Source organism: Mixophyes fleayi, chromosome 11, assembly GCF_038048845.1.
Source record: "Mixophyes fleayi isolate aMixFle1 chromosome 11, aMixFle1.hap1, whole genome shotgun sequence".
Lineage (NCBI taxonomy): Eukaryota > Metazoa > Chordata > Amphibia > Anura > Limnodynastidae > Mixophyes > Mixophyes fleayi.
Window position 1 is genome coordinate 91,846,588 of NC_134412.1, and position 26,566 is coordinate 91,873,153.

At 42.0% G+C, this 26,566-nt stretch overlaps 2 protein-coding genes across 7 annotated transcripts in view; one reads left to right on the top strand and one right to left on the bottom strand.

The window, feature by feature from the left end:
• The window catches only part of LOC142107101 (retinoid-binding protein 7-like), a 37,981-nt gene that overhangs the window by 6,197 nt on the left and 5,218 nt on the right, over positions 1–26,566 (bottom strand). Inside the window, exons 1-7 of one of the 6 annotated variants that reach the window (XM_075190261.1) lie at positions 19,745–20,575; positions 19,015–19,229; positions 16,772–17,055; positions 9,331–9,504; positions 8,331–8,514; positions 8,101–8,243; positions 5,636–7,070 (exon numbers count right to left, since the gene is read on the bottom strand). In XM_075190261.1, coding sequence (XP_075046362.1) covers positions 6,667–7,070; positions 8,101–8,243; positions 8,331–8,514; positions 9,331–9,504; positions 16,772–16,976 — 1,110 coding nt within the window. In that variant the 5' untranslated portion in view covers positions 16,977–17,055; positions 19,015–19,229; positions 19,745–20,575 and the 3' untranslated portion in view covers positions 5,636–6,666. Of the gene's footprint in view, positions 1–641; positions 773–5,634; positions 7,071–8,100; positions 8,244–8,330; positions 8,515–9,330; positions 9,505–16,771; positions 17,056–19,014; positions 19,230–19,744; positions 20,576–26,566 lie in introns of those variants that run through there. The other 5 variants (XM_075190262.1, XM_075190260.1, XM_075190263.1 and 2 more) reach the window with 5 other exon arrangements.
• Positions 18,728–25,754, top strand: LOC142106691 (uncharacterized). Its single transcript, XM_075189675.1, has 7 exons — positions 18,728–18,806; positions 18,998–19,091; positions 20,413–20,475; positions 21,748–21,827; positions 23,044–23,174; positions 23,389–23,455; positions 25,002–25,754. The coding sequence occupies exons 1-7, from the start codon at positions 18,728–18,730 to the stop codon at positions 25,130–25,132; spliced, it is 645 nt and encodes a 214-aa protein (XP_075045776.1). The 3' UTR covers positions 25,133–25,754.

Genomic DNA, 26,566 nt, shown 5'->3' on the forward strand with positions numbered 1-26,566 from the left:
ACTTCTCAACTTGACACTGACTTTGTGACTACATTAACCTGGACTTGATTCAGTAACTGACATAAACAAACCATCACCATCAGTCCATGAAAGGTGCAGACAAACCCCTCCAGGATGAGCTGGGTCAGACTGACCTCTGTAACCTGACAGAAAATCACCTCTTATTCGATAATATACATAGGATGGATCAAACAATATATTTTGTTGACCTTTTTATAGACCAACACATGCAAATATAGAGGAGGAAAATACAGGACCATGTGGTTACACAATGCATATAATTGATTAAGCATTGGATGTGCAAAAAGTGCTGTACAGGTTACATATGGAATGTAATCATTTAAAGAGTCAAATATTTTAGAGTGTAAGCTCTAATGGTACAGGGACTTGTGAACGATTAAGTATCCACTGTACAGCACTGCATAACAATGGTAGTATTATAATTATTATTAATTTGCACCAATTTACATCAGGAGTTCCTTACATTATGGTCACAATTAGGTTTAGTCCAAAGACAGAGGTCAGAGTCCTCCAATACCCCCCCAGGTCACACAAATCTACCACCTGACAGCGCCCCCTGCTGGTAAAGAAGATTTCTAAGCTGTTATTAACCCTTCCCCAGCCAGAGCAGGTCAGCTTACCCAGGGACTGCATGTACCGGTCACAGTTCTCGTTGCTGACCATGTTCCAGGTGCCAGAGAAGCTTGGTGGGGCCATGAGCAGTCTCTTGTGGGGTAACTGGCAGGAAACAGCTGCTGAAGGACAATGTCCTCTGGCCACAGACAGACAGTTATATAGCCTATAGGGAGGAGTGTGTCCTATCACAGCAGGGAGGTCGGTCTCCAAATGTCCTGTGTGTAACCCTTTCTGTACAGACCTATATCCAGCCTATTACAGACACACATAAAGGAAAGTTTATTAAAAACTTTGCATTTCTTTTTCTTTTGCATTTTTGTTGCAAATTGCTATGCGTATTTGCGCCCATTTTTTTTTTTTACTCAAGCTGTGACCTCTTTATTTATAAGACTCCTTACAGTTGCTGTAATGTGAGTTTAATAAGTGAATATTAAATTAATAATAAGAGAAGGAATAATGGGCAGTTAAATCTGGGAGAACTGAGGGATAGAGGGGATGTATGACCCAGAACTAACAGTGGTCACACTGATATTTCGTCTTTTGTCCATTTAAATAATTTAAAATAAATAGCTTTATTATTACTATTATTTTTTAATTTATAGAATTGCCAACATTTTATGTTTCTGGAATGTGATAAAATAAATTTTCATGTTAGATAGATCTACTAAATTGATGTTAAAGTCTAAAGCCCAGACCATAAGAGTAGATGGTGTGACTTGTACGTAGCATGCAGGAAAACAGGGATTTTATTGTGCAGTTGTACACTACTGAAAAACAGGGACATTACCAGGGTCTGTCTTTGGGAATTAGGGACTTTTGGCAACTATGTTGAATGTATTGGTGGCCCCTCAAATTCTAATAGTCTGGGATAATTATTGTGCCAGCAAAATAGAATAACTCAGTTGTGCATGATTAAAGGTTTGATCACCTCTGGTATAGGGTGTACCCAGAAAATGGGTCATAGTATATTGCAGTGTTTCTCAAATTCAGTCCTCAGGCAGCCCCAACAGTGCAGGTTTTCCAGATCACCAGTGATATAATTGTGCCACCTGTGGATCTGTTACATTGTATCAGTCAGTAATGATTACACCTGTGCTCAAGCAAGGAGATATGGAAAACATGCACTGTTAGGGTTCCCTGAGGACTGGGTTTGAGAAACCCTGACAAACTGCATTCCATTTTCCTCAACTGTGTTTATGTAATAGGTACAATTAAATGAAATTACGTCTTATAAAAAATGGACACTTGGCTTAGTGAGATTCCCTGTACCGTTGGGTTATAGACTATGCTCACCAATGCCAAACCCTCCTGGTTTGCAGAATAAGAGCTCTCCCCTGACTACAGTACGTTATTGTACTTTTGGGGGTGGTGGAAGGGGGTAGGGTTCTCTTTAACAACGGCTGGCTGTCAGGAATCAGCCCACCGATCACCAGCTGCAACGCCCATGTGTTATTCAGCAGTGACTGGGGGTGGTTAATATGTTACACACAATACTGTACAAGTAATTACAGACCAAGGACTGTGCCGGTTATTTGTTTAACCTTAAATACAGACGGGTCTCTGGAGCTCACACTTGGCAGAGTGCGCTGTGACATCGGGTCACTGTGGTGCTCCTGAGTCTGCAGCAATAGTGAGAGACTGGTGTGATGAGTCCTGGCAGCACGGTGGCTCAGTGGTTAGCACTTCTGCCTCACAGCACTGGGGTCATGAGTTCTATTCCCGACCATGGCCTTATCTGTGTGGAGTTTGTATGTTCTCCCCGTGTTTGCGTGGGTTTCCTCTGGGTGCTCCGGTTTCTTCCCACACTCCCAAAACTTAATAATAGGTTAATTGGCTACTCTTAAATTTACCTTAGTTTCCCTTTGTCTGTGTGTGTGTATTTATACTGTAAACTACAATGGGGCAATACTGTGAGTTCTCTGTACAGCGCTATAGAATTAGTGGCGCTATATAAATAGATGATGATGATGATAAGTCCAATAGGCTAAATATTTCTGGTGTCCACTTTCTACTTTCATTATAATAAAATCAAACTATTATGTGAAGTGAATTACAGTAAAATATGGGGATATGCAACATTTTGTCAGACAGTCAGTAATTGTCATATATATTAGAAATGTAATATAAATACCACTAAGCATGAGGCTGCATGCAGACTGTACCACTTTCCAGATCTTTCATGGTAAACACAGAAAAGGCGGTTTACCAACCTCAAACGTGAAAAACCACAGTGTAAAGTCACGTGTTTGTATTTGCGTAAGTGCACCTAATATAAGGAATACAAGGAATATAAAGCAATATATTTAGTAAGAGTTACAGGACTGAAAGCAGAAATTAATAAATTGAAATTACCCAAAAGGTGAACAACCCCTTTCATTCAGATGGATTGCTTTCCATCGCTTTACTCGTTACAGGAATAACATTTTCTGGGAATCCTGAGGGGCGGCTGCAGAATACCGTTGGAAACACAAAGCCGCATGTTTAATAAGAGTTAGACAGGTAACTAAGGGTAAAACATCCTCGTCTTACTCTAGCAGTCCATTGTTTCCTTATCCTGTATCTGTGTGTATATGTTGTAATGGAATTATTTTGTTTTCTGCTTTTGAATTGGTTCCCGCTGATTGTTTTGGAAGTTATGAATCAGTGACGCCAATTCTCCATTGTTTACCGGGCTAAATAGGGTCTGCTTCCCGCTATTAGAGGAAATCTCTTACATAACAGACAGAGGAATCTCCTGTAGTAGTTACAATGTAACGTGCAGCCTACAACTGGTGGTATATACATGTCTGGTGTGATCGAAGCACAGGACGCTGCATTACGACGTGCTCTACATTTGGCGAGTGAAAGGACGTTAGCAATATATTCCCTATTCTTCCGTGTGATTCCTTTTCTGTGAAATCAATGAGTGGATTTATCATACAGACTATCCTGTGTTATCTATCTATCTACATACATATATACATACATACACACACATATATATATATATATATATATATATATATATATATATATATATATATGTAACAGTGGCTTAGTGGTTAGCAGTACTGCCTCACAGCGCTGGGTTCATAAGTTCAATTCCCGACCATGGCCTTATCTGTGTGGAGTTTGCATGTTCTCTCCGTGTTTGCGTGGGTTTCCTCTGGGTGCTCCGGTTTCCTCCCACACTCCAAAAACATACTAGTAGATTAATTGGCTGCTATCAAAATTGACCCTAGTCTATCTGTGTGAGTGTGTGTATGTTAGGGAATTTAGACTGTAAGCTCCAATGGGGCAGGGACCGATGTGAGTTCTATGTACAGCGCTGCGGAATTAGTGGCGCTATATAAATAAATGGTGATGATGATGATACATACACTGCGGATCCGGCCTGCCGCATTTGTTTTGTTTGTGATATGTGTACTCCACCTGCGACCGTCTGTCCTCTTGTGCTTGTTTGTTAACTCAACTCACCTAACACCCTGCTCTGTGTATCATACCCTGGCTGATCTGTATCCGTGCTCTGTGTATCATACCCTGGCTGATCCGTATCCGTGCTCTGTGTATCATACCCTGGCTGATCCGTATCCGTGCTCTGTGTATCATACTCTGGCTGATCCCTACCCGTGCTCTGTGTCATACCCTGGCTGATCCGTATCCGTGCTCTGTGTCATACTCTGGCTGATCCCAACCCGTGCTCTGTGTCATACCCTGGCTGATCCGTATCCGTGCTCTGTGTCATACTCTGGCTGATCCGTATCCGTGCTCTGTGTCATACCCTGGCTGATCCCTACCCGTGCTCTGCGTGTCATACCCTGGCTGATCCGTATCCGTGCTCTGTGTCATACCCTGACTGATCCCTACCAGTGCTCTGTGTCATACTCTGGCTGATCCGTATCCTTGCTCTATATCATACTCTGGCTGATCCGTATCCTTGCTCTATATCATACTCTGGCTGATCCGTATCCTTGCTCTATATCATACTCTGGCTGATCCGTATCCGTGCTCTATGTCATACCCTGGCTGATCCGTATCCGTGCTCTGTGTGTCATACCCTGGCTGATCTGTGTTCTGCGTGTCATACCCTGGCTGATCCGTATCTGTGCTCTGCGTGTCATACCCTGGCTGATCCATACCCGTGCTCTGTGTGTCATACCCTGGCTGATCCGTATCCGTGCTCTATGCTTCATTGATCGGGAGGGGCACTTGTTGCCCAACATAAGACTATTAACTTATTTATATTTCAATTTCAGCAGGAGGATATAGATATCTGTTTCTGTGTAAAGACAACGGGCCTGATTCATTAAGGATCTTAACTCAAGAAACTTGTTATTTCAGTCTCTTGGACAAAACCATGTTTCAATGCAAGGGGTGCAAATTAGTGTTCTGTTTTGCACAAAAGTTAAATACTGACTGTTTTTTCATGTATCACACAAATACTTGATAGCTTATTTGTACACTGAAATTTAAAGTTGTTATTTGTGTGCTACATGAAAAAACAGTCAGTATTTAACTTTTGTGCAAAACAGAAAACTAATTTGCACCACTTGCATTGTAACATGGTTTTGTCCAAGAGACTGAAATAAGAAGTTTCTTGAGTTAAGATCCTTAATGAATCAGGCCCAACATGTCTACATGTTGGTATTATTGGAATAAATGACAGTACATGGTAAAGCTGCATTTGTTATTCCTGTAAACTTTCTCCCTCACTTCCCTTGGTATTTTCGGAGCAACGACTACAGGACACTAACCTATATTTACGAGAAAAAAATATAGAAATAATTTCTCGTGACAATGTCCCTTTAATTCCTGAACCTCAGAACCAGTAATGAGGTAACAGTGTAACCACAAGTCATGAATGAATGCCTGCCTGTCCGCATATAGACAGTGACCTAGTCTACACTGTCTGGTCACATTCACAGTTCAAATACAGGGGAGGAGGTAATTGTTAACATATTAACCAAGTCAGGATATGTTACAGAACCTTTACCATTATATGCAAGACATGCTGTTTCTTGTTGTAAACCGGACTCTTTATTTAAACCAACAACATTCCGGGATGAAGCCAGTTAATGCGAATTTATTTTTTACACTTATGTATCAGTTACAGTTCACTTGTGGCCTACACTCGCTGGAGGTGGCCATTTTTGGGGGGTGAACCACTATTCACAGTAAGGGAAGCCTGTCAAGTCACCAGGCAGTAGTGACATCACTGAGCAACTTCAATCCTTGCCTCAGTGATGTCATAACGTTCTAGTGAATTGTGAGGTTGCATCCTTTGTGAATAGTCGCAAAACGACCGCCTCTTCCATGCCTAAATGACGGAAAAACATGAAAAAAAACTCAGATTACTGCTTTGCGTGTACATCGTTCACACTTTATTCTTTCCCTGAATCAATTGTGCATCATTTTCCCCACTATATATATATTTCTACAGCAGCAGCTTCCAGCATTGCGATATACAGTAACAGTATTGCCTACAGTATCGTATTAAACCCTGAACGGATGCAGGATCTTTACTGTGACACAGGTGTGCGTAGAGGTCGTTCAGCTGGACCTGTATAAAAACTCCAACTTGACGCTGCTCACGTGTGAATGGCCGCCATGTTTTTCGCATTGTAACATTAGAGTTTGACGACTCTTCATAAGCCAGTTATATTGTCATAAACATGACATTACTGGTTTCCGCAGCTTCATAAGAAATGCAAGTTAAATGTGTCCTCTCCCAGAAACGAAAGTACTTTTGCTTTAAGAATTCTAGATTTAGAAAAGAAGGTTTTGATCAACACCACATCGTTTTCAATGTAACAAAAAAATGGGCAACTTTCACCGATGTGGATCCATGCTACTAAAACCAAAATGTGTTTACTGTTAAAATGTGATGGTTGGTTGGATTTTTGTTGGAGATAACTAGTACCTTAAGTAACTAAATAAAAGACAATAGGCTTGAGGGACAGTAGTGCAACTAGACATCAGTAAAACGCGTGAGGCTTGATACACTTTCAGCGTAATAACGACCTCTGAGAAACGAGGAAGGAGGTGATAACATCACATATTTTGAGGGTTCTTGTTGTTCCTCACTAGAGGCTCTAAGATAACGCCCGAGTTCTTTTCCTCGCTCTCCTCGTTATACAAGTCATGTGCCTGAATGTAATCCAAGACTGGATCCGGCACAAGGTATCGGACACTGAGTCCCCTCCTCAGGGCTCTCCGGACTTTAGTAGAGGAGATGTCATTGGTAATCCACTCTTCCACCAAATGAATATTGTCCTTGTACTTCCAGAGGACGTCTGACTCGTAGATGAACTTACGGGCGTCGCTTCCCAACCTGGCGATACAGACCAGTCCAAAGGACGACACGATCTCTACCACGTGCTCAGGCTTCCAGAGGTTGGGGGTCCCTAGAGACTCCAACATATCTGCCCCACAGAGCAGCTTCACCTGAGGGGTGGCTGGAAAATGCAAGGATGGAAAATAGATGAATATATGATGAATAAGCTGCTGGTATTAGAGTACACAATGGATGGTACGATAGGTATAAATCTCTATAAACATTAATGATCATCGGGGAGTATGATGAACCCTTTTACCTTCCATCACTGGTGCACAACAAGCCGGCTGCATGTGGACAACTATGTAATGTCTGTTCTGAGCTGCCCCGTATTGTACCGCGGAGTCTCTCCCAGTCCCCACCCCCAGAGCCGCTGCGAGCCCCGGCCACTCACTGCCTGCCAGATTGTACATGTGGTACTGAGGAGAGACCAAGATCACTGCTAGGTAGCAAAAATTGTTACAGGGGATGGATGTGTTGCTGCAGGCGGGGTGAGAGGGGAGTGTTACTACAGAGGAGAGGGGGGGGATGTGTTACTGGGGGGGGCTGTTACTACAGAGGAGGGGGGATGTATTACTATAGAGGTGAGGGGGGGGATGTATTTCTACAGAGGTAACGGGGAATGTATTACTATATAGGTGAGGGGGGTGTATTACTATATAGGTGAGGGGGGGATGTATTACTATATAGGTGAGGGGGGGATGTATTACTGCAGAGGTAACGGGGGATGTATTACTATATAGGTGACGGGGGGTGTATTACTATATAGGTGAGGGGGGGATGTGTTACTACAGAGGTAACGGGGGGTGTATTACTATATATGTGAGGTGCTCAGTGTCAGCCAGTGCTGTATGCGTGAGGCCAGCTGTACAGTAATAAACCTGAATCACATAACACTATGTGCAACTTGTTTGCTGAGCTTGTGATATCCCAATCTTTACGAGATACTTTATTACAATTTTTGGGGCTCTTAGGAGGGGTCTCGGACCAATCAGGAGCTATTTTTTTTTTGGGGGGGGGGGGGAGCTATTGCACAGATGTTGGGGGTTGGGAGGATAGAATCTCTGTGATCACATCTTGGTAACTGCATACATAAAACATTGAATATCACCTATGAATAACACAGAGCCCCTTTCCCTCTGATCTAATACCTTTACTCTCTGGACAGTTATAGTCGGTGACATCTTGACAGCTGTTGTCTCTCTTCCTCTTATGACCCTTCCTGCTCCCCGGTTTCTTCTGGTTCCTGCCGCTATTGGCACATACAAGCTGCTGCTGCTGCTGCTGGTGATGTCTGGGGGAGGTAAGAACCAATAATTAAGTTTCATCTTTGACCCGGTTACAGGACACTGCTCCCCTGTGTCTCCCTTCTCCCCATTACCTCAACGCCAGCACCGTCTCCGTCCATTCTTTCTGGGAACATTCCCAGACGTCCACCTCTATCCAATCAGAACTCTCCGCAGCCAGTTGTGCCATGGTTAGCCGGTGAGACCCCTCGACAAGACCTTTCTTCTTGTACCCATCACTCACCGGTGATATGATGCCTTTGACCACCTTATATCTTCCTGTTCAGAAGGAATAAATCACATTACACCTTTGTACAACTACACTGCATGCCTGAACATATTATAAACCCAAAAGCCTACGTACTAGACGCAGTCTACACAATTGAAAAACAAAACAAAGACAAAACATATATATTATTATGTATTGTGATAAAAAAGGGTTATTTGGCACACCTCCTGCATAGGGACAGGTGGATGGGTGGGGTACGGCATATCGATGCCGAATTCCCACGACAACACTTTCACCACATTATGATTCCGAAGGGATCCTTACCGATGACGACTACTGTTGAAAGTGACTTGAACCAATCACGAAGAAGTAATAAGCCCGCTGCTCTTCATGACGTCAGTCACCATGGTGACGGCATTATCGATGTTGTTAATAGTGTAATGTAAGTATGCGCCTATATACAATGTAGAAGGCTTTGTAAACTTGTAAACTACTTGTTCGTGATTGGTTAAAGTTGCTTTCAATAGTAGTCGTCATCAGTGATTATCGGTAAGGAGCCCCTCGGAATCTTCATGTTGTGGTAAGTGTTGTCGGGGTAGTCAGCATTGTGCTGACTACCACCGCAGGTGTATTCCCATGGAGTCTGCATGACAGGGGCTAATGAAGTAATTAGGCTCAAGGGAGAGGTTTATTGTATTTAAACCTGTATTGTTCCATTGTGCAGTGCATCTTACTAGGCAGATGGTCTGTGTCTAGCCAGAGCTAGGGTCGCCAGGTGTCATTCTGACCAAAATGTGCTGTTTTATTGGTGATGTAAACAAAGCACCATTTATTCAAGCAAGAAGTTGTTGTGTCTTAATCAGTACCTGTTCCATGCAGATAGTCACGTGCCAGTTCAAAGAGCCTCAGGTGCATTACAGTGATGGGGTTAAATGAGCCCGTGGCCAGCAGAACAACCTCCGTCAGGTTATCAGACTTTTCCATGGCTTCTGCCGGCAACCAGGAATTCAAATTCAGGACGTTGGGGTTTCTTAAACAATCTACGAAGGAGACAATGGACCTGACTGAGATGTTGGGTTATACAATCTATAAAGGAGACAATGGACCCAACTGAGATGTTGGGTTATATACAATCTACGAAGGAGACAATGGACTTGACTGAGATGTTGGGTTATATATGATCTATGAAGGAGACAATGGACCTGACTGAGATGTTGGGTCATACAATCTATAAAGGAGACAATGGACCTGACTGAGATGTTGGGTTATATACAATCTATGAAGGAGACAATGGACCTAACTGAGATGTTGGGTTATATATGATCTATGAAGGAGACAATGGACCTGACTGAGAAGTTGGGTTATATATGATCTATGAAGGAGACAATGGACCTGACTGAGATGTTGGGTTATATACAATCAATGAAGGAGACAATGGACCTGACTTAGATGTTGGGGTATACAATCTATAAAGGAGACATGGAATAGCTGTGAACTGATTTAATAATGCTTGTGTACAAAACACTTCTAGTCTACCACACCTAAAATATAGGTTGGCTTACAAGATAAATATCGGCCAAGGTTTCAGAAACTTGTTGGGAGACTTTTCAGACCAGACTTGAATTGTGCTTATTACTTTGTAAAAAAAGCAAAAACAAAGGAGAATTATGTTTGGGTTTGTGAATTCTGGGGAGAGTGATAGTGTGAACATCAGTCCTACTTATGGGGATTAAGGAAAAAACATATAAGACACTGAAATATATATATATATATATATATATATATATATATATACACACACACACACACACACACATGCACACTTTTTATTCTTTTATTGCCAATTTAAATGTCCATGATAAGAGAGACAGGTAACGTTATAGCTTTCATGGTCCAGAGAGTAATCCCTGTGGCAGGGTCAGGGTTAAGCCTTGGCATGACACAACGTTTGTGTTGAAATGCAGTCTGCTTGGGTTGTGTTACACAAGACACTGTACAAATCAATCACAAACACACTGACCCCTATACACAACACACCAGGTTGGGAAAGAAGAGAAACGGGTAAGAGGTGAGGAAAAAGCTGCAACACCCAATAATATGCAAACATTTCATCATGGCATTTAACCAACAAAGTGGGACTGAGTTCGTATTGTGCAATTTCCCATATAACCCTATGCACAGCAATAGATCTGTGTAATGCTCGATGATACTGAAGTGCTGCATTACATTGTCACAGTAACAGAGACATAAGGTTCTAACAGAAATATACAGTGTGAGGATATTGTCCTATGCGGTAATGTAGATCATATGCCGGGTCAATTCTTAGCATGGCTGACTGATATCTGAAAACATGGTCTGATACGCCCAGTATCCGACCACAGCTACTATCTACGATGACCGACATGTGATAAATCCTGATCGATTGCTGACCAGGATCGGTGATCTTTTTGGAATCATACATGCAGTGATTTGAAGCCAATTTTAGATCATACAATAGGCACTATGAAAAAGAGCCTAATTGAGAGTCAAAATCACAGCGTGTATGGGCACCGATACTGTCCTCTATTATCAGCCATTACGGGCTCGGTGGGAATCAATGCAGCATCCTACCATTGTCTTATTCCCAACAAGTTTAACCTTGTGGGGTATTTTTATATATGTAACTTAATTTTAAATTTAGATTTAGTTGTTCTTTACATTTTACTGAACATACAGAAAGATACACTAACAATAATAGTACCGACTGTCTTTCTGCCATTTCATCTTGGATGTCCTCTCGCCAACTCAAACTCAGTCTTTCAAAACACAGAGTTAATGTTATACCCAAGCGCCAACAGAAGTTACCTACCTGACATTTCTATTTGTGTTGACAACAGGACTATAAAATCCCACACGGCAAGCTCGCTGCCTAGGTGTGAACCTTGAATCTGAACTATCGACTTGCCTACGTCTAAAAAACATTTCCAGAATCCGCACATATCTCACACACGACACTGCAAAAACTTTAGTTCATGCACTTATCATCTCCAGCATTGACTATTGCAATTCCATCCGTACTGGTCTTCTACGAATCAGACTCTAACCCCTACAATCTAATTTGCACGCAGCTGCTACATTGATGAATTTTCCTTGCAAATCGTTCTTCCTCTGCTGATCCTCTCTCTCAGTCTCTACACTGGTCGCCTGTTTTTTTGCTGAATCCAATATAAAATACTTCTACTAATCTACAAGGCCTTCAACAAAACTGCATCTCTTCCCTTGTCCCAAAATATCTCCCAACTAGTCACCTCCGTTCTGCACAAGATCTGCGTCTCTTATCACATCCTCCCATTTCCGGTTACAGGACCTTTTTCGGGCTGCACCCACTGTGTGGAATGCCCCTCTTCGCACAATAAGACTTTCCACTATTCTTCAAACCTTCAAGTGTTCTCTGAAAACCTACCTCTTCAGGGAAGGTTATAATATTCCTCACCCACCCTCTTACTAGCCTATTACCACCCTCTAAACAGTTCACACAAGACAACAACCCTTTGACCAGCATTGCTGTGTGACTGGACATAGCCCACTAAGCACTTTCTACCTTTACAATCTGGCTGGACCACTATGTAATCAAACTCCCATTGTCCCATAGATTGTAAGCATGCGGGCAGGGCCCTCTTACCTCTCTGTCTGTCTGTATTACCCAGTTTTGTTTTATTAATGTGTGTGTCCCCAATTGTAAAGCGCTATGGAGAATGCTGGCCGTATATAAATAAATGTTGAAGATGATGATTATGATGAAGGTATATGTTCTCTTCAGTAGGGTTGCAGTGATACCGTGCACCCACAACTCAGCTGTCCACAAATGCAAACTAAGTAGCCGGCCAATGTAGTGGATGATATTGTAAATATTATGTGAGGGTAATATGTACGGAGTGCAGGAACCTGATACACCAAAATAGCAAAAAAGTGAAAGTATGTGAAGAGGTCTAGTGTAATATCTGTGCTAATTCCTGCACACAGAACAAGGAAATGTGGAGAGCCTGAGAATGTAATAAATATATCAAATAAATGTCCTTACAGGAAGACAGCTTCTGTGTCTCGTGGCAAAATGCCTCCGCGGTGGGGTCCTTTGGTGTCTGTATAAGTCCTGTATCCTCTCTGCTTCCAGTTCCAGCAACCGTCAAAGTTGCTATTTTTGGTGCTAAACACACCCATCTACGAGAAAACGCCCTAAAATACTCAGCGTACGTCTACTGGGATTTCTCTCAGCATTGCACCTTCAAATGTTTTGTAATTACTACCTTTGTATTTCTCAATGTGTGCTGCCTCTTATTTTATGCACCCAAACTCATTCATTGTTTGTTACTGTAATGCACTTTACATTTGTATTATGTAGGTGAACTAAGGACTATGTAAAGCTGGGTACACACTACAGAGAAGTAAACGATTAACGATATACCAACGACAGAATAAATTAAAAAAATCCCGATCAGCATACCGATTGACGTGTACACACTATGCACGATTATCATCAGATCTCTGCTCTTCATTTGTCAAAATTATCGGCTGCAAGGTAGTCCATAAAAAGCAAGTGACAGCTCAGGTCTTAATTCATTGAGAGATGTTCAGCGAGCCCGGCAATTGTATTGGGCAGCCTGTCTTGACACAGCACTGTGTTAAGTGCCGAACTGTAAACAGGCCGTAAATTCTGTGTGACAGCTTTATCTCCGGCAGATGAAATTTAACCCCAGGAACGGAGGGACACTGCTCTAATCTCCTCATGCTGCACTAATCTTATCTGTTCCAGCCAGCACACAGAGGGTTAAGACTACATGTGCAGAGGGAGAGAGGGGGAGCAGCCCGTACCATCCATATCAGTCTCTTCTCTAAGGAAAAACAGCGCAGACAGTTGACAGAGACCGTGGATCATGACAAGATCAGCAGCAGGCAGACTGAGACCTGTCACTCTGAGATACATTATTGGCCGATAGTCGGGTGAATTCATACACACTGCAGGATTGGAAGGTGATTGGTCGGCAAAAATTAAACAGTACGACCAAATGACACGATGATCGGCACTTTGGGGCGACTTTAGATTACTAAGTAAGTATACACACTACACGATATCTGATCAAACAGTCGGATGTCGGCTGATTTGTCCAATTATTGGACGAAAAACCTGTAGTGTGTACCCAGCTTAAGTGTGCAAAATAGAATATCGGTTTTCTATGCTCCCTTCCTGCAGCGAGCATTTGCAGGTATCCTGTTCTCCAGAGCAAAACGACTATTATCTAGAAACATAACCCTTATTTTATTCTTTTACATGTTGTTATTGGTTTTTTTTGCCAAAGCAATTTTTTGGCCTCACTTTTTATTTTATTTTTTTAATCCTTTGAGTTCACTTATGTTAGGCTTAAATGGATATTATTTTGTTGAAGCCCCAATTCTGATAACTTTTCATATTTGGTCCGGTAAAAAAAACGACTTTACAGTAAAACATAAATAGCACCAACGGGGAACTCAAAAAGTCTGTGTACAGAAAACGCCACTGAGCATTTTAACAATTTCAATCGACTATAATGAAAGTACTTTTTATACTTCTTATATATGTGAAATTAAGGTTTTAAATAGGCCACTAAGTGTCATTATGACTCTGTCAGTAAAGCCAATATGCAAATGTCCCCCTGCTTTACATAGGAGGAGGAGAGAGTAACGACAGGCTTCCCCTTGTGCTGGTCCTGCTCCAAACCAGTGACCGAGCCCTACACAGTGCTCTTATGACGACATGATATATGATTATATGCAAGTTATATAGCTCCACCTCTTCATTGGCTTTATATCTATAAACTCAACAAGCAGTCCCTTCCTCCTACAAGCATGAATGACGCAGGAAATGCTAAGGAAAGCCCGGTATAAACCGCTTGTTAGTTCTAGAGACAAACACGTAATTTAATACAAAAAACGTCAAGTACTATACTACACAAAAGCAAAGTTTTCAAACGACAAAAGTTGTACAAAAAAACAGTATTCTGCAATGGAGCAATTCTGTCTGACAATTTACACCAAGCTGGCCCGAAATCACTGGCAATGTGGGGCTTCCACTGACCACCAAAGGTGGCTGAAGATGCTTAAAACTGGACTTTAATCACCCCTCATCATCATCATCATTTATTTATATAGCGCCAACATATTCCGTAGCGCTTTACAATTGGAGACAAACACAATAAACTAATAAACAAACTGGGTAAAACAGACAAAGAGGTGAGAAGGCTGCTCGCAAGCTTACAATCTATGAGACAATGGGAGTTTGATACATGAGGTTAAGTTCTACATTTTGCATTTCGGCCCAGCCAGACTGCAAAGGTAACAGTGACTCATAAGCTAAATGATCCTGTCACACAACAGTGTCGGTCAGGGGGTAGTTGTCTTGTGTGAAATTGTGTAACGGGTGGTAATAGGGTAATGTAGTGAGGTTAAGAGGGTGGTTGAGGAATATTATAAGCTTGCCTGAAGAGGTGGGTTTTCAGAGAACGCTTGAGCGTTTGTAGACCAGAGGAGAGTCTTATTGTGTGAGGGAGAGAATTCCATAGAGTGGGTGCAGCCCGAAAAAAGTCCTGTAACCGGGAATGGGAGGATGTAATGAGGGTGGATGAGAGACGCAGATCTCGTGCAGAACAGAGTTGCCGAGTTGGGAGATATTTTGAGACAAGAGAGGAGATGTATGTTGATGCAGCTTTGTTGATGGCCTTGTAGGTAAGTAAAAGTATTTTATATTGGATTCTGTAGAAAACAGGCAACCAGTGTAGAGACATATAGAGTGATTCAGCAGAGGAATAACGATTTGCAAGGAAAATCAATTTTGTCGCTGCATGCAAAATAGATTGTAAAGGTTTGAGTCTGTTTTGGGAAGACCAGTAAGTAGGGAATTGCAATAGTCAATGCGGGAGTTAATAAGTGCATGAATTAAGGTTTCTGCAGTGTCTTGTGTGAGATATGTGCGAATTCTGGAAATGTTCTTTAGATGTATGTAACATGATTTAGATATAGAGTCAATGTGGGGAACAAAGGATAGGTGTGAGTCAAGGATTACACCTAGGCAGCGAGCTTGTGGGGTGGGATTTATGGTCATGTTATCAACAGAAATAGAAATGTCAGGTATGCTCTTGTTGGTGGGTGGGGATATTATTAACTCTGTTTTAGAAAGATTAAGTTTGAGTTGGTGAGAGGACATCCAAGATAATATGGCAGAAAGACAGTCAGTTACACGGGACAACACAGATGTCGAGAGATCAGGAGAGGATAGATAAATTTGGGTATCATCCACATAGAGATGATACTGAAATCCAAAGGAATTTATTAGATTTCCAAGAGAAGCGGTTTAGATAGAGAACAGCAGAGGACCTAGCACTGAGCCTTGTGGTACTCCAACTGATAAAGGAAGCGGAGAAGAGGTGGCTAGAGAGAAATTAACAGTGAAAGAGCGATTATAGAGGTAGGATGAGAACCAGGATAGAACAGTGTCTTGAAGCCCTAGGGATTGCAGCGTTTGCATGAGAAGAGAGTGGTCAATGGTGTCAAATGCAGCCGAGAGATCCAGGAGAATTAGGAGAGAGTAATGGCGTTTAGTTTTAGCAGTGACCAGATCATTGACAACCTTAGTCAACGCAGTCTCTGTGGAGTGTTGTGAAGGAAAGCAATCAGGTAGCAACTGCACCAATGGGGTAAACACATGACCCCCACAAATGTGTCCCCATGGAATTTTCGACTTAATGCCAGTCCAATTTGTCCGACAGCAGAACTGTTCTGGCCAATGAGCGCCAGAATGGTAAGATGTAGTCATCTTGGAACCGTATTATCTGTCTGTTCTACTTCAATTATCTATAAAGCTGCTGAGATTAGGAAACAGATATACAAATAAAAGAGAACATAAATAAAGTATTGTGTATCATCCAGTGAATGAACGGTCAAGGAAATTATCTTAATAGAATGGTGTATGTAGAAGATACAACATGAAAACAATTTTGAGACATGTACCATCATCATTACCATGTCTACTTTTTAATTTTTTTTGGATTAAAGTAATAGTTAGAATTGTACAACCAAAAAACAGGAGAGGTGCAGAAATTACCAGTGACTGAACGCACAAAGTCGGCAAAAGAACAATGTGACTTTAATAAAACAAAGGCAACAGATTAATTTACATAGATGGTACATTCAATCGAATTTTAATGCATTAAAATTGAATTTGCAATTTTGTAATTTTAATTCAATGGATGATCCACCTAATATAAATAGTAAAAAAAGCAAAACAAAATATAAACTCACCCTCTGCCCACCGGGAGCTCCTTGCGCAGGTTTCACCGCCAATCTCGGACCATACGCGGCCATCACGCGGAGGTATTATTAAGCCCCTGCTCGGTCGGTCCCTCTGGTTGTTAAGCAACCAATTGCAGACATTTTTTTGATCACTGGGTTTTAACTTGATGACTTTGGGGCAGAGGGATGAAACTGTCCTGGATAGTCCCAGCATAGGGGCAGCCAGGGACAGATTGCAGAAAATCGGCCGCGCAGAGAAAAAATAAAGAGTCGTGCAGGCAAACTGATCAAAACTGCAAATAATAAAAATAACATACAATAAATTGTCTACAAAAACCAAACAACATAACAGAAAAGGAAAGGGAGGATTCTACGGCAAGAAAACTTTTTGGAAAAATACAACTGTGTAAAATAAAATATAAGTGTGATTTGCGGTTTATGGTTTGCAATATTTATTGGTTTGCAATTCCGCTCTGCTTGCAAGAGTTTAACGAGGACCAAAGTATATTCAAAATGATTACCAGATAATTGAATAAATTGACAATTTCAATTCTGTTTAAAACAACACGTATAATTATTTCATGATGGCTCTTATCAGACATTAAACTGCCCCCGTCACCCACACAGAATGGAGGCGGCCCATTAGAGGGCGGACCTATAGTTCTGAGAAAAAAGCCTCTAAATTGACTACGACTACATTGATTGGTGATTGCAGGGCTATCAGACACGGGGACCCACACGATCAGACCAGTTGGTGGGAGGGGCCTATTCCAGTATAGGGGTTACATGACCCAGTAACAAGGGTGCAGGTGTCACGACTAAGAGATTTCTGAGAGCAATTTCTAATATCTATAATAATTTACAGCAGGATGTGCGTTATTCCTTAAAATACACGACTCCTGCTGACGGGTTGCTCGCCCTGATATACGATTAACGCTATTAACTAACGGGCTTATGCTTTTACTAGTGTTTTTGTACCTCTAGTAAAAGCACGTAAATGGGTACGGGAATAAGAACCCTTTGCATTCAATGACACCATGGGGGTAAATATATCAAGCTGAGAGTTTTTCGGCGGGTTTGAAAAACCAATCAGAGTCTAGTTATCATTTATTTAGTACATTCTACAAAATGACAGCTAGAATCTGATTGGTTGCTATAGGCAACATCTCCACTTTTCAAACCCGCCGGAAAACTCTCATCTTGAAACATTTACCCCCATATCCCTATCTTAAGGGAGCGTTTGAGTTGCTGTGCATTCCCACTGCACCTTGCGTTCACCGTATGTTAACACGCTGGGATCAATGACGTGTGCTCTGTTGACCCCATCTGACCGCAAGCACTTGTTAACCACCACGTGTCAAAAACATGAGCATTAGGGATTAATCATACTGGATTAGATGTTAAAAAAATAAAAATAAAAAAATAAAAAAGGAAGAAAAGACAACGTAATATATCAGTGATCGCCAACAGGTGGGTCTAGGGCCACAGACAACACTCTAAACCTTCACCTGCGGCCCCAGCTCCTCCTGCTATATGGTCAGATTTGTTGTAACACTTGTATAAAACTCCTGCTGATAGGTTATTACAGATAGGTGGCTCTTTCTTTCGTTAATTGTATTGTTTTAACTTATAACTGAGATAAAGGGTGAAGTGCGGCCCTTTTGAAGGTTAGAGGGCCGCCATATGTGGCCCCTGAGGTGCATCAGGTTGTCCATCGCTGTAGGAGACGACATTAACAAATCTAGAAGTCAGATGTTTACAGCAGGGGGCGCTGTCTACCAAGCAAGCACAGGCAGAAGAATTGAACCTCTGTGCAGCTAGCGGATTCCCACACATCACAAAGCTCAGTTTGAAGACTTTTGTTTGTGTCCAATCAACTGTATAAACTAGTGAGACTGTGCGCCAAGGGTGGGCCCCACCAGCATTGCTGCCCCGTGGCATTATTACCCTGTAGCCGGAGTCACCATGCTCCTGGGGCTGGCCAAGTCTCTCGCCCTCACCCTGATGGTCTGTGTAATAGTTACTAACTGGTTAGTGGTGACAAGTACCCAACTTCTGCAGGGCGTGATCCGCAAGCTATACCGGTAAGTGTGTTTATAGAGAGTTAACCACTGCAGTGCCAGAAACATGCAGATGCGCCTCTAACATTCCTACGTGGCTAATGTCTTTAACTTAGATGGAGCCCACCATGGTGTCATCTAATCCAACCACAGATTGGTCACTCTGCAGAGTAAGCAACAGTTACTAGTTACCATAGAAACACGGAACTCGGTGGAGGAACAGAACCGGTCGGTGATTGCAGTCTGCTATGGAGCGAGACTTCCCGCAGGTAGGTACAGTGCCATTGTTTCTTCACTCTCTCTACGTATGTCTTCACGGATGTGTGCAATGTATATAATGGTGCAAAATATAGTTCACGTAAATGTCTCAACAAAAGGTTCTTCTAAGTGGCACCTACTTTAGATCCCTGAGGAAAAAAACAAAGCTTAATCCATATCTGGACATTCAATTTCTTTATCATCCCCAAACCCATGAGGAATTCTCAGATTACAGGCGCAGTCATTGGCAAAGTTTTACCTACACACGTCAGTCCAGCCGCACCCGGATTGGTGGGGAGAGAGAACAGGCCGGGTCTGGACAAGTTTATCCAAAAGCTAGGTATTGGAAATTTTGTAGTTAATAATTCTGCAAGAAATGGATAGGGGTGGAGCTGCACAAATCAGCAGGTAACATCACACCTTACGGTGACCAGCAAGTGATTGCTGGAAACATTATACAGTAAATAGCCCAAATGACTAGCGATTTATACACAGCCTGCATCCAATACGTTATACAACACATTACACCAGCCTGTGTTACGCATATGGCCAGTCTGTGCCTTCAGTAAATGATTACATGCCATCCAGTACTCTCATATGTACATAGGATGTGAGAGGGGTTGGAAATATTTGCACTACGACAGTTTGGTGTGTATGGGGTCACCTCAGATATCCAGTTACATCACTGCCACAAGAATGGACCGGATTTCCCTAATACACCTTCAAACTAAGTCAAAATGATTTCAGCTTCTGCGAGTTTAACCAGACAGCACCAAAACTGGAAAACATAAATCAATCAATCATCAATCAACAGCTTGCAAAATATCATTTTAATTATGCTGTGTACAATGTAAGATCCAGTGAATTGTGCAAGAGTTGAACACAAAGACTGTTGTACTTGGAATTCCAGGAAGCCGCTGTCGATCTAATGATGTTCCAACATATAAAATAGACAATAAAGTTGTTTAGGTGAATGCAATCAGTGAGAGCTGGTAGTAATCTTGTACAGGTTATTCCCCATTACATATTGGTCTACGTTATTACATACTAAATAGGTCTGCACTGCAGAGGGTGGGATGAAAGAGGTGATACATTATTTATACCCAGTATATCGGGTAACTGGACGAGGACGTTGGTCAGAGCGTCGGTAGAATGTTCCACTATTTGGTAGCTCACACGTTCCGTCACCTCGGCCACTGGCTGCCAATCACCCACCGACCCAGACTGTAAGTGTTGGCACACGTTTACCACATCATGGGTCATCAATGGGTGGTCTCGTGCTGTAATTATTACTCGTTCACTGATGGGTTTTACGTTCTGTCTTCTTACCAGGCTGGTGACTGTGGCAGTCTCCGGTGTCGCCCTCACCGTCCCTGAAGTGTATGTTCTACTAAGGTATGTACCTGACATATAACGATGTGTGCATACATGTTACTGCTGCATGTTTCCTGCCGCAGCATAAGAAAACCCAATAGATAAGTAGATTGGGGATATTTATAAACAACTGTTCTATGCAGAAGAGGTGGTGTTACTCAAAGCCAAATTAAGGGAAAGGAGTGTGATTAACCCCCCCCCCCCCCCCCCCGCATCTACCGTTATGTTTGGGAGAGTAATTATTATGAGTAGCGCTGCTGGGTGCTGTAAGGCAGACTTTGGGTGTGACCCTCTAAGCTTGGCAGGCCGCAGCCTGAAAAATTTGACGACCAATCAGATTCCAGCTGTCATATTTACAATAAAGTTTAGAAAATGAAAGCTAACATCTGATTGGTTGCTATGGGTAGCACCAGTTTTCCCTCACAGTTACACATAGAACCACATTCACTACAATGTGAAATATGCAGCTTTATCTGTAAACACACTGCAGATATACTCTTGTGGTAGCCTGGCTATAGCAACTACTTTTTATTTGTTGACATCACATGGCAAGATTAGCCAATCAGATTTTATACCATACCCATAATATTCTGACTATGCTGACTGACTGGATCGCTTCAGGAATCATCTGGGATACCCTAAGAAGTTTAGGTTATTCCAGTGTGTGGATAATCTTGATATTATCCAGACTATAATATTATCCGCCACACATACATCAATCACCTTAGCGTCTATATCCCTCACCCCTTACCTGCAGATATTATCCAATCACCTGTAGCACAGGGGGGGCATACAAAGGTCTTACCTGTAGCACTAATATGAGTTCTGTTCTTAGTTAGTCTTGAGAAGAGTGAACCGGCAGCTTGTCCCATCCTTCTATCTCCACCTCAGGACATCCGCCATGATAAACCTGAGCACTAAATACTACAAGGTATAAAACCTTCATAAAGATGATGTCATTAATTATATATATATTAGCATCATAACACTGTTATAGACAATGTCTAAGCAATGTATAAAGGGACAACCAATGGCGGCACTTTAAGGGGCAGATTCAATTGGCCGCGAGGTGTCGCTAGACATCGTGAATGTATTTAGATGGTTGGACACCTGTACTCCTGTGAGGAGATCAACAAATCAGGAACTCATCGCGAGACCTCAGGACGGTGTTTTAAGACCATTTCCATACAGCACCTAGGGAAATAACTATGTATGTCCCCCATTTATGTCCCATGTAAATTTTAAAGATATATCAGAACGAGAGGTTTCCAATATCTATAATATTTTCCGCAGACCCAGTTCCTCGCGGTTTTGCAGCCAACCTCTTCTTGATAACCTGATCTGCAACATTGGCTTCACGTTATTCACCACTGGTGAGTACACCCCAAGGCTCTCTACCTGTAGCTGTAGCTTTTTACGATGAAGTCAAAGACAAATAGGTTCAGTATATTAGTTCTCAATGGCTTGGGTGTCTGACCGCAGAAACTACACAAGTGATACTATGGTCTAGAATAGTCCATAAAGCTCCGGTCCTCGGGGGTCTTCTAATCAGAGTCGGATCAATAATTAGGCAATCTTGTCTTCCGCCTAGGGACAAGTTGGCACTGAGGGGCCCAGATTACCCCAACTTTTATGTGATTTTTTTTTGACAAACTGAGGGGAGAGGAAGGGACCCGAACAAGGGCCAAATGGGATTTTGATCAGGTTCTGCTTCTAACAAGTCAGTTTTGAAGGAATATTGATGGGATATTGGGTTTGGACAGATTGAATGCCCAAAAACAAATTCTACGGAGGTCCTTGAAAGGCTAAGTCTATCTTTAGTGGACCTCTCCTTAATCAGATATGCCCGCCATGTACAGGAATTAGGGGCCAGTACCTTCCTACCTTAAAGTGAGAACTAGTTACTGTCATAAGGCTGGATCTGTCTATAGCGCCTCTACAGACTTCTATGGAAGATGTTTCATAGAGCTGCATTAAAGAGCTATAAATGGCTTAGTGCCCTAACTTCACCTGCCACCATGTGAAGGTGTCCTTTAAACGATAATGCCATGGAACTTTTTATTTTATTTTATTTTTTTAACAAGCATACCCCCTAAAATCTTGCTTCTCCGGGAGCTGATAAGTGGAAGAATTTAAATGCAACCAGATGAATAAAGCTTGTCTGGTACCGGCCCTATATAGCATACGCAAACCGAGGGGGGGTTTCCTTGTGACTTGAAACCCCCCTCCAAGCCTGGGGCACTGTATAATTGAGGTGGCTGGACACTACCCCCGCTTCACACTGCTCTGCTCAAAAAGAGAGAGCTGAGTGCACCTAACAGTAGTGCACACATCATTGCTCATGTATATTATGGGGATAGGGGGAGTTGGAGAGCAGCCAAGCACCCTCTAAAATTATAGCCACGCCCCCCATGCATGCTGGTCACGCCCACTGGTGGTGTGGAAACCCCTCTCTACAAATCCTGCGTTTGCCCCTGTGTAGGTGTACCCTAAAGCCCTGTATAAGGATCACACTATAACCAGGGGAGGGCACACAGGCTCTACTCTAGATCTGCCGCCAGATACCGGTAATCCCCCATTCTCTTCCAGCGTTTTCTCTGATCCTCGTTCTCCTGGACCCGCTGCCCCGCTGGCTCAGAGTCCTCTTCCACACGTTTGGGGCGGCCTCTTTCGTTGAAGGGATCTGCACTGTCCTGACGACATCTCTGGCCAGAGAATGTGTAAGTGCTGGAGGTGTTGATCGCAGAACTTTTATATCATCCAGTGAAACTAAAATCTAATAATTTCAGGATGAAATCTATAGACTTGTAATGATGTGTTCTGGAGTGTCGTTAGTTAAAAAAAAATGCGAAAGGTTTAATCTTTTGTTGCCTCTAACAAAACCAACAAAGAACTAAATTATAAATTGAACATTCTAAACTTCTTTCCTCCCAGGCCGTAAACACACCAGCACTTTACTGCCTGTCTGTGGTGTTTTCTGCGCTCAATATCCTGTCTACAGGTAAGTACACCTCGCCCTCTATATAGTCTATGTATGCAACCAGGACCAGACCGCCAGTCTTTATGCAGTAGTAATAATGACCTAGGCTGTTATTACTATATAACGGACCTCATAGGGCTGAATTGCTATCTATGCAGGAGAGAGTGTGTGAGATAATGATTACATTGTTGTGTAGATTCTATGCAGGTTGGTCACTTGTCATGTATATGTCCTGTATTTGTATTAATTCACATCTTAAAGGGTCACTTTATCTAAAACGCATGTCACCGCACATAAAGAAGCTATCACAACTTTACCTGAAACCAGAGAACATACCATAGCAGTTTTCATGTTTCAATATGTGTAGAGCTCAGCCCTTAACACGTTTCACTGCAGAGTTCCATCAAAAAGAACTGCCACTTAGGCAGAGAAACGCGTTGAGAATCTAAGCTCTATACTTCAGGGCAGCACATATTGAAACATAAGAGCTGCTGCAGGCTATATACTCCGGTGGGCGCGGGTGATAACTTTATTCGGAGAAACTATAAGTCAGGTTTTTATACCTCAGGACTGGTGAGAACTTAATACTGGTTTCATTTGTTGCTTCAGAGCTAATTTACCGGAGGGACGTTGACTATTCCAAAGTGTCATATCACAGCCATATGTAATGGAGAGTTAATCTGGCTCTCTTTTAAGGATCCTAATATTTTGGGACATTTTGTTCCCTTTATAATTTTGTATATTAATCCACCTGAAAGTCACACTTCTTTTGATTACCCATGGTTTTAAGTCATATCTATTAATCAATGTTTTATTTTTACTGCATATGAGACTTCTACTTTATTAGATTGTATTTATTTTTTAATTAGAGGGACATTGAGCACAGCCTTTTTCCAGCTCTATTTTTTAGCTTATATCTATGAGACTGCACAATCTCTGTAGGCAGCAGCTAAATGTCACAATACATTAAATTATATATATATGTTCCTCTTTATATTTATCAATTTAATGTCTAAAGCTGGTTGTTATTTTCACTGTCTAGCTTGCTCTAGATTCATGCAATCTAACTGGTGATTGGTGCTGCACATTTGCCCTTTGTTAGTAAATAACACCTAGGGGTAAATGTATCAAGCTGAGAGTTTTCCGGCGGGTTTGAAAAACCAATCAGATTCTAGCTATCATTTATTAGTACATTCTACAAAATGACAGCTAGAATCTGATTGGTTGCTATAGGCAACATCTCCACTTTTCAAACCCGCCGGACAACTGTCATCTTGATACATTTACCCCGTAGAGTTACATTTATTATACCTTCTAAAAAGGAGAAGTGAGGGTGTTGCCCATAGCAACCAATCAGAATCTAGCGACTGTTTCCTAGATTGCACTGATAACTAAAATCCAATTGGTTGCTATGGGCAACACCTCCATTTTTCATTTTATATAAGGTTTAATACATCTTCCCCCTCTTACAAATGACATAACACCTGCCCCATCCTCCAATATGCTCAACGTTGCAGCAAACAAATCCTCTATGTAAACGGTGATATTAATAATTCTCTTTGTGTAGGGTTTTTCCTGTTGGTTGGCCCTTTCTGGCTTTTAAACGCTCGGTGCCCTGGCATGGTCCTGAATAAACAATCTAGGACCGGTATCTGCTATGAACCGGTGACCTGTTGCCCCTGCGTATGGCACGTTTGAGGAACATTGGATCCCTCTCCGGTGCCACCAGAGCCGTTGACCCACAGCGATTAGAAAGAGCTACAGTAATTCTGAAGACGATGGATGGTGTGATCGAAGGAGGAAAGTGAGGACAAAATCCACTAAACGCTTATTGGCCCTGGAAATCAGTAGACAAAAGACGGCAAAACAGAGGAGCATTCAGCTCCTTTGTGCAATAGAAGTTCCTTCCCACTATTACACCACAGAGACAGATATACAGCAGCCGGAGAGGGAGGGGGGGGGGGGTCCTCTCCAACGCAGCCTTCTAATGACTGACAGCTCCTGTGTTGGGATTTGCTCAGCACGAACTGGCTTTGGACAGAATCCTACATAGACTAATTGTTGTGTCATAGAGGGATTAGCGAGGAAACGAAGGAGGAAGGGTCTGCATTCACCGCTGTAGCAGTAACCACAAACAAAGGCCATGCTTGGCAGCCTTTACTGATAATGGAATGAGAGTTTTGCAGAAAGAAGACTGACTATTTATTCTGATATTTTAACATAAGCAAAATTGAAACTCCAAGAACTTTAAAATTGTATTTTGGTCCATATTATTAGAGTGAATTCTGCCCCCCCCCCCCCTATTTGTTAGTACTGGGAAACAAATTAGTACTGGGTAAAAAATATATCATATAATATATATATATACATATATATATACACACACACAGTATATGAATGTGTTACCTGATAACCTCCCCATGCATTTCTGCAGGATTCAATCATTGTTTTTCTTATATATAAATGTTACGAGGCGTCGTTATAATATTGTGCGCGCAGATTGTACCCAGCGAAGGGTTCAGAGTGGAAACAAAGAAGACCTCCTAACGCTCACACGGGATACTGACAATGTAGAACACTCAAAGTAATAATATGTTGTTTGTTTCTTAGTTTTCATTTTAACACAACAGCCATAAGCAGCAGGTGGGACTCCAGTAATTGCAATTTATAGAGGCCTTAGCAGAGCACCCATCAGCGTGGGATATGTGTTTAAAAAGCCAGGTTCAGACACGTATGTTTTCCATGCTATTTCACTCTTGTTTGGGAGATCCTAAAATTGACCCCCAGCGCGTTTGACATGCGTTAAGCATACTTGCCCACACTCCCGGATTGTCTGGGAGACTCTCGAATTCCGGGTAGGATTCCCGGACTCCAGAATGGAATTAAATAAATGAAAGCACTTTAGCAAACCTTAGATGTCTATTCAGCCAGTGAAGACTGATTGATGCTGCAGACGTTTATACCATTGACTTACAGACAGTTTGGATAACTTGAAATTGTTGCAGATCTCAGTAAAACAAATGCCAAATAACAACGGAAGCAGTTATGCACTAAGTTATAACCAACACTAAACATATAACTTTTGATACCATAAACTAGCAGCTGGAGTTAGAACCGGTCATCTATTACCTG

What these genes read in the sequence shown, in the direction of transcription:
- LOC142106691 (XM_075189675.1), top strand. Translation starts at nt 18,728, where the DNA reads ATGCTCCTGGGGCTGGCCAAGTCTCTCGCCCTCACCCTGATGGTCTGT. An exon ending in TAACTGGTTAGTGGTGACAA is followed by an intron (nt 18,807 to 18,997) that starts GTACCCAACTTC and finishes CTGCAGAGTAAG; the next exon opens with CAACAGTTACTAGTTACCAT. An exon ending in CTTCACGTTATTCACCACTG is followed by an intron (nt 21,828 to 23,043) that starts GTGAGTACACCC and finishes ATTCTCTTCCAG; the next exon opens with CGTTTTCTCTGATCCTCGTT.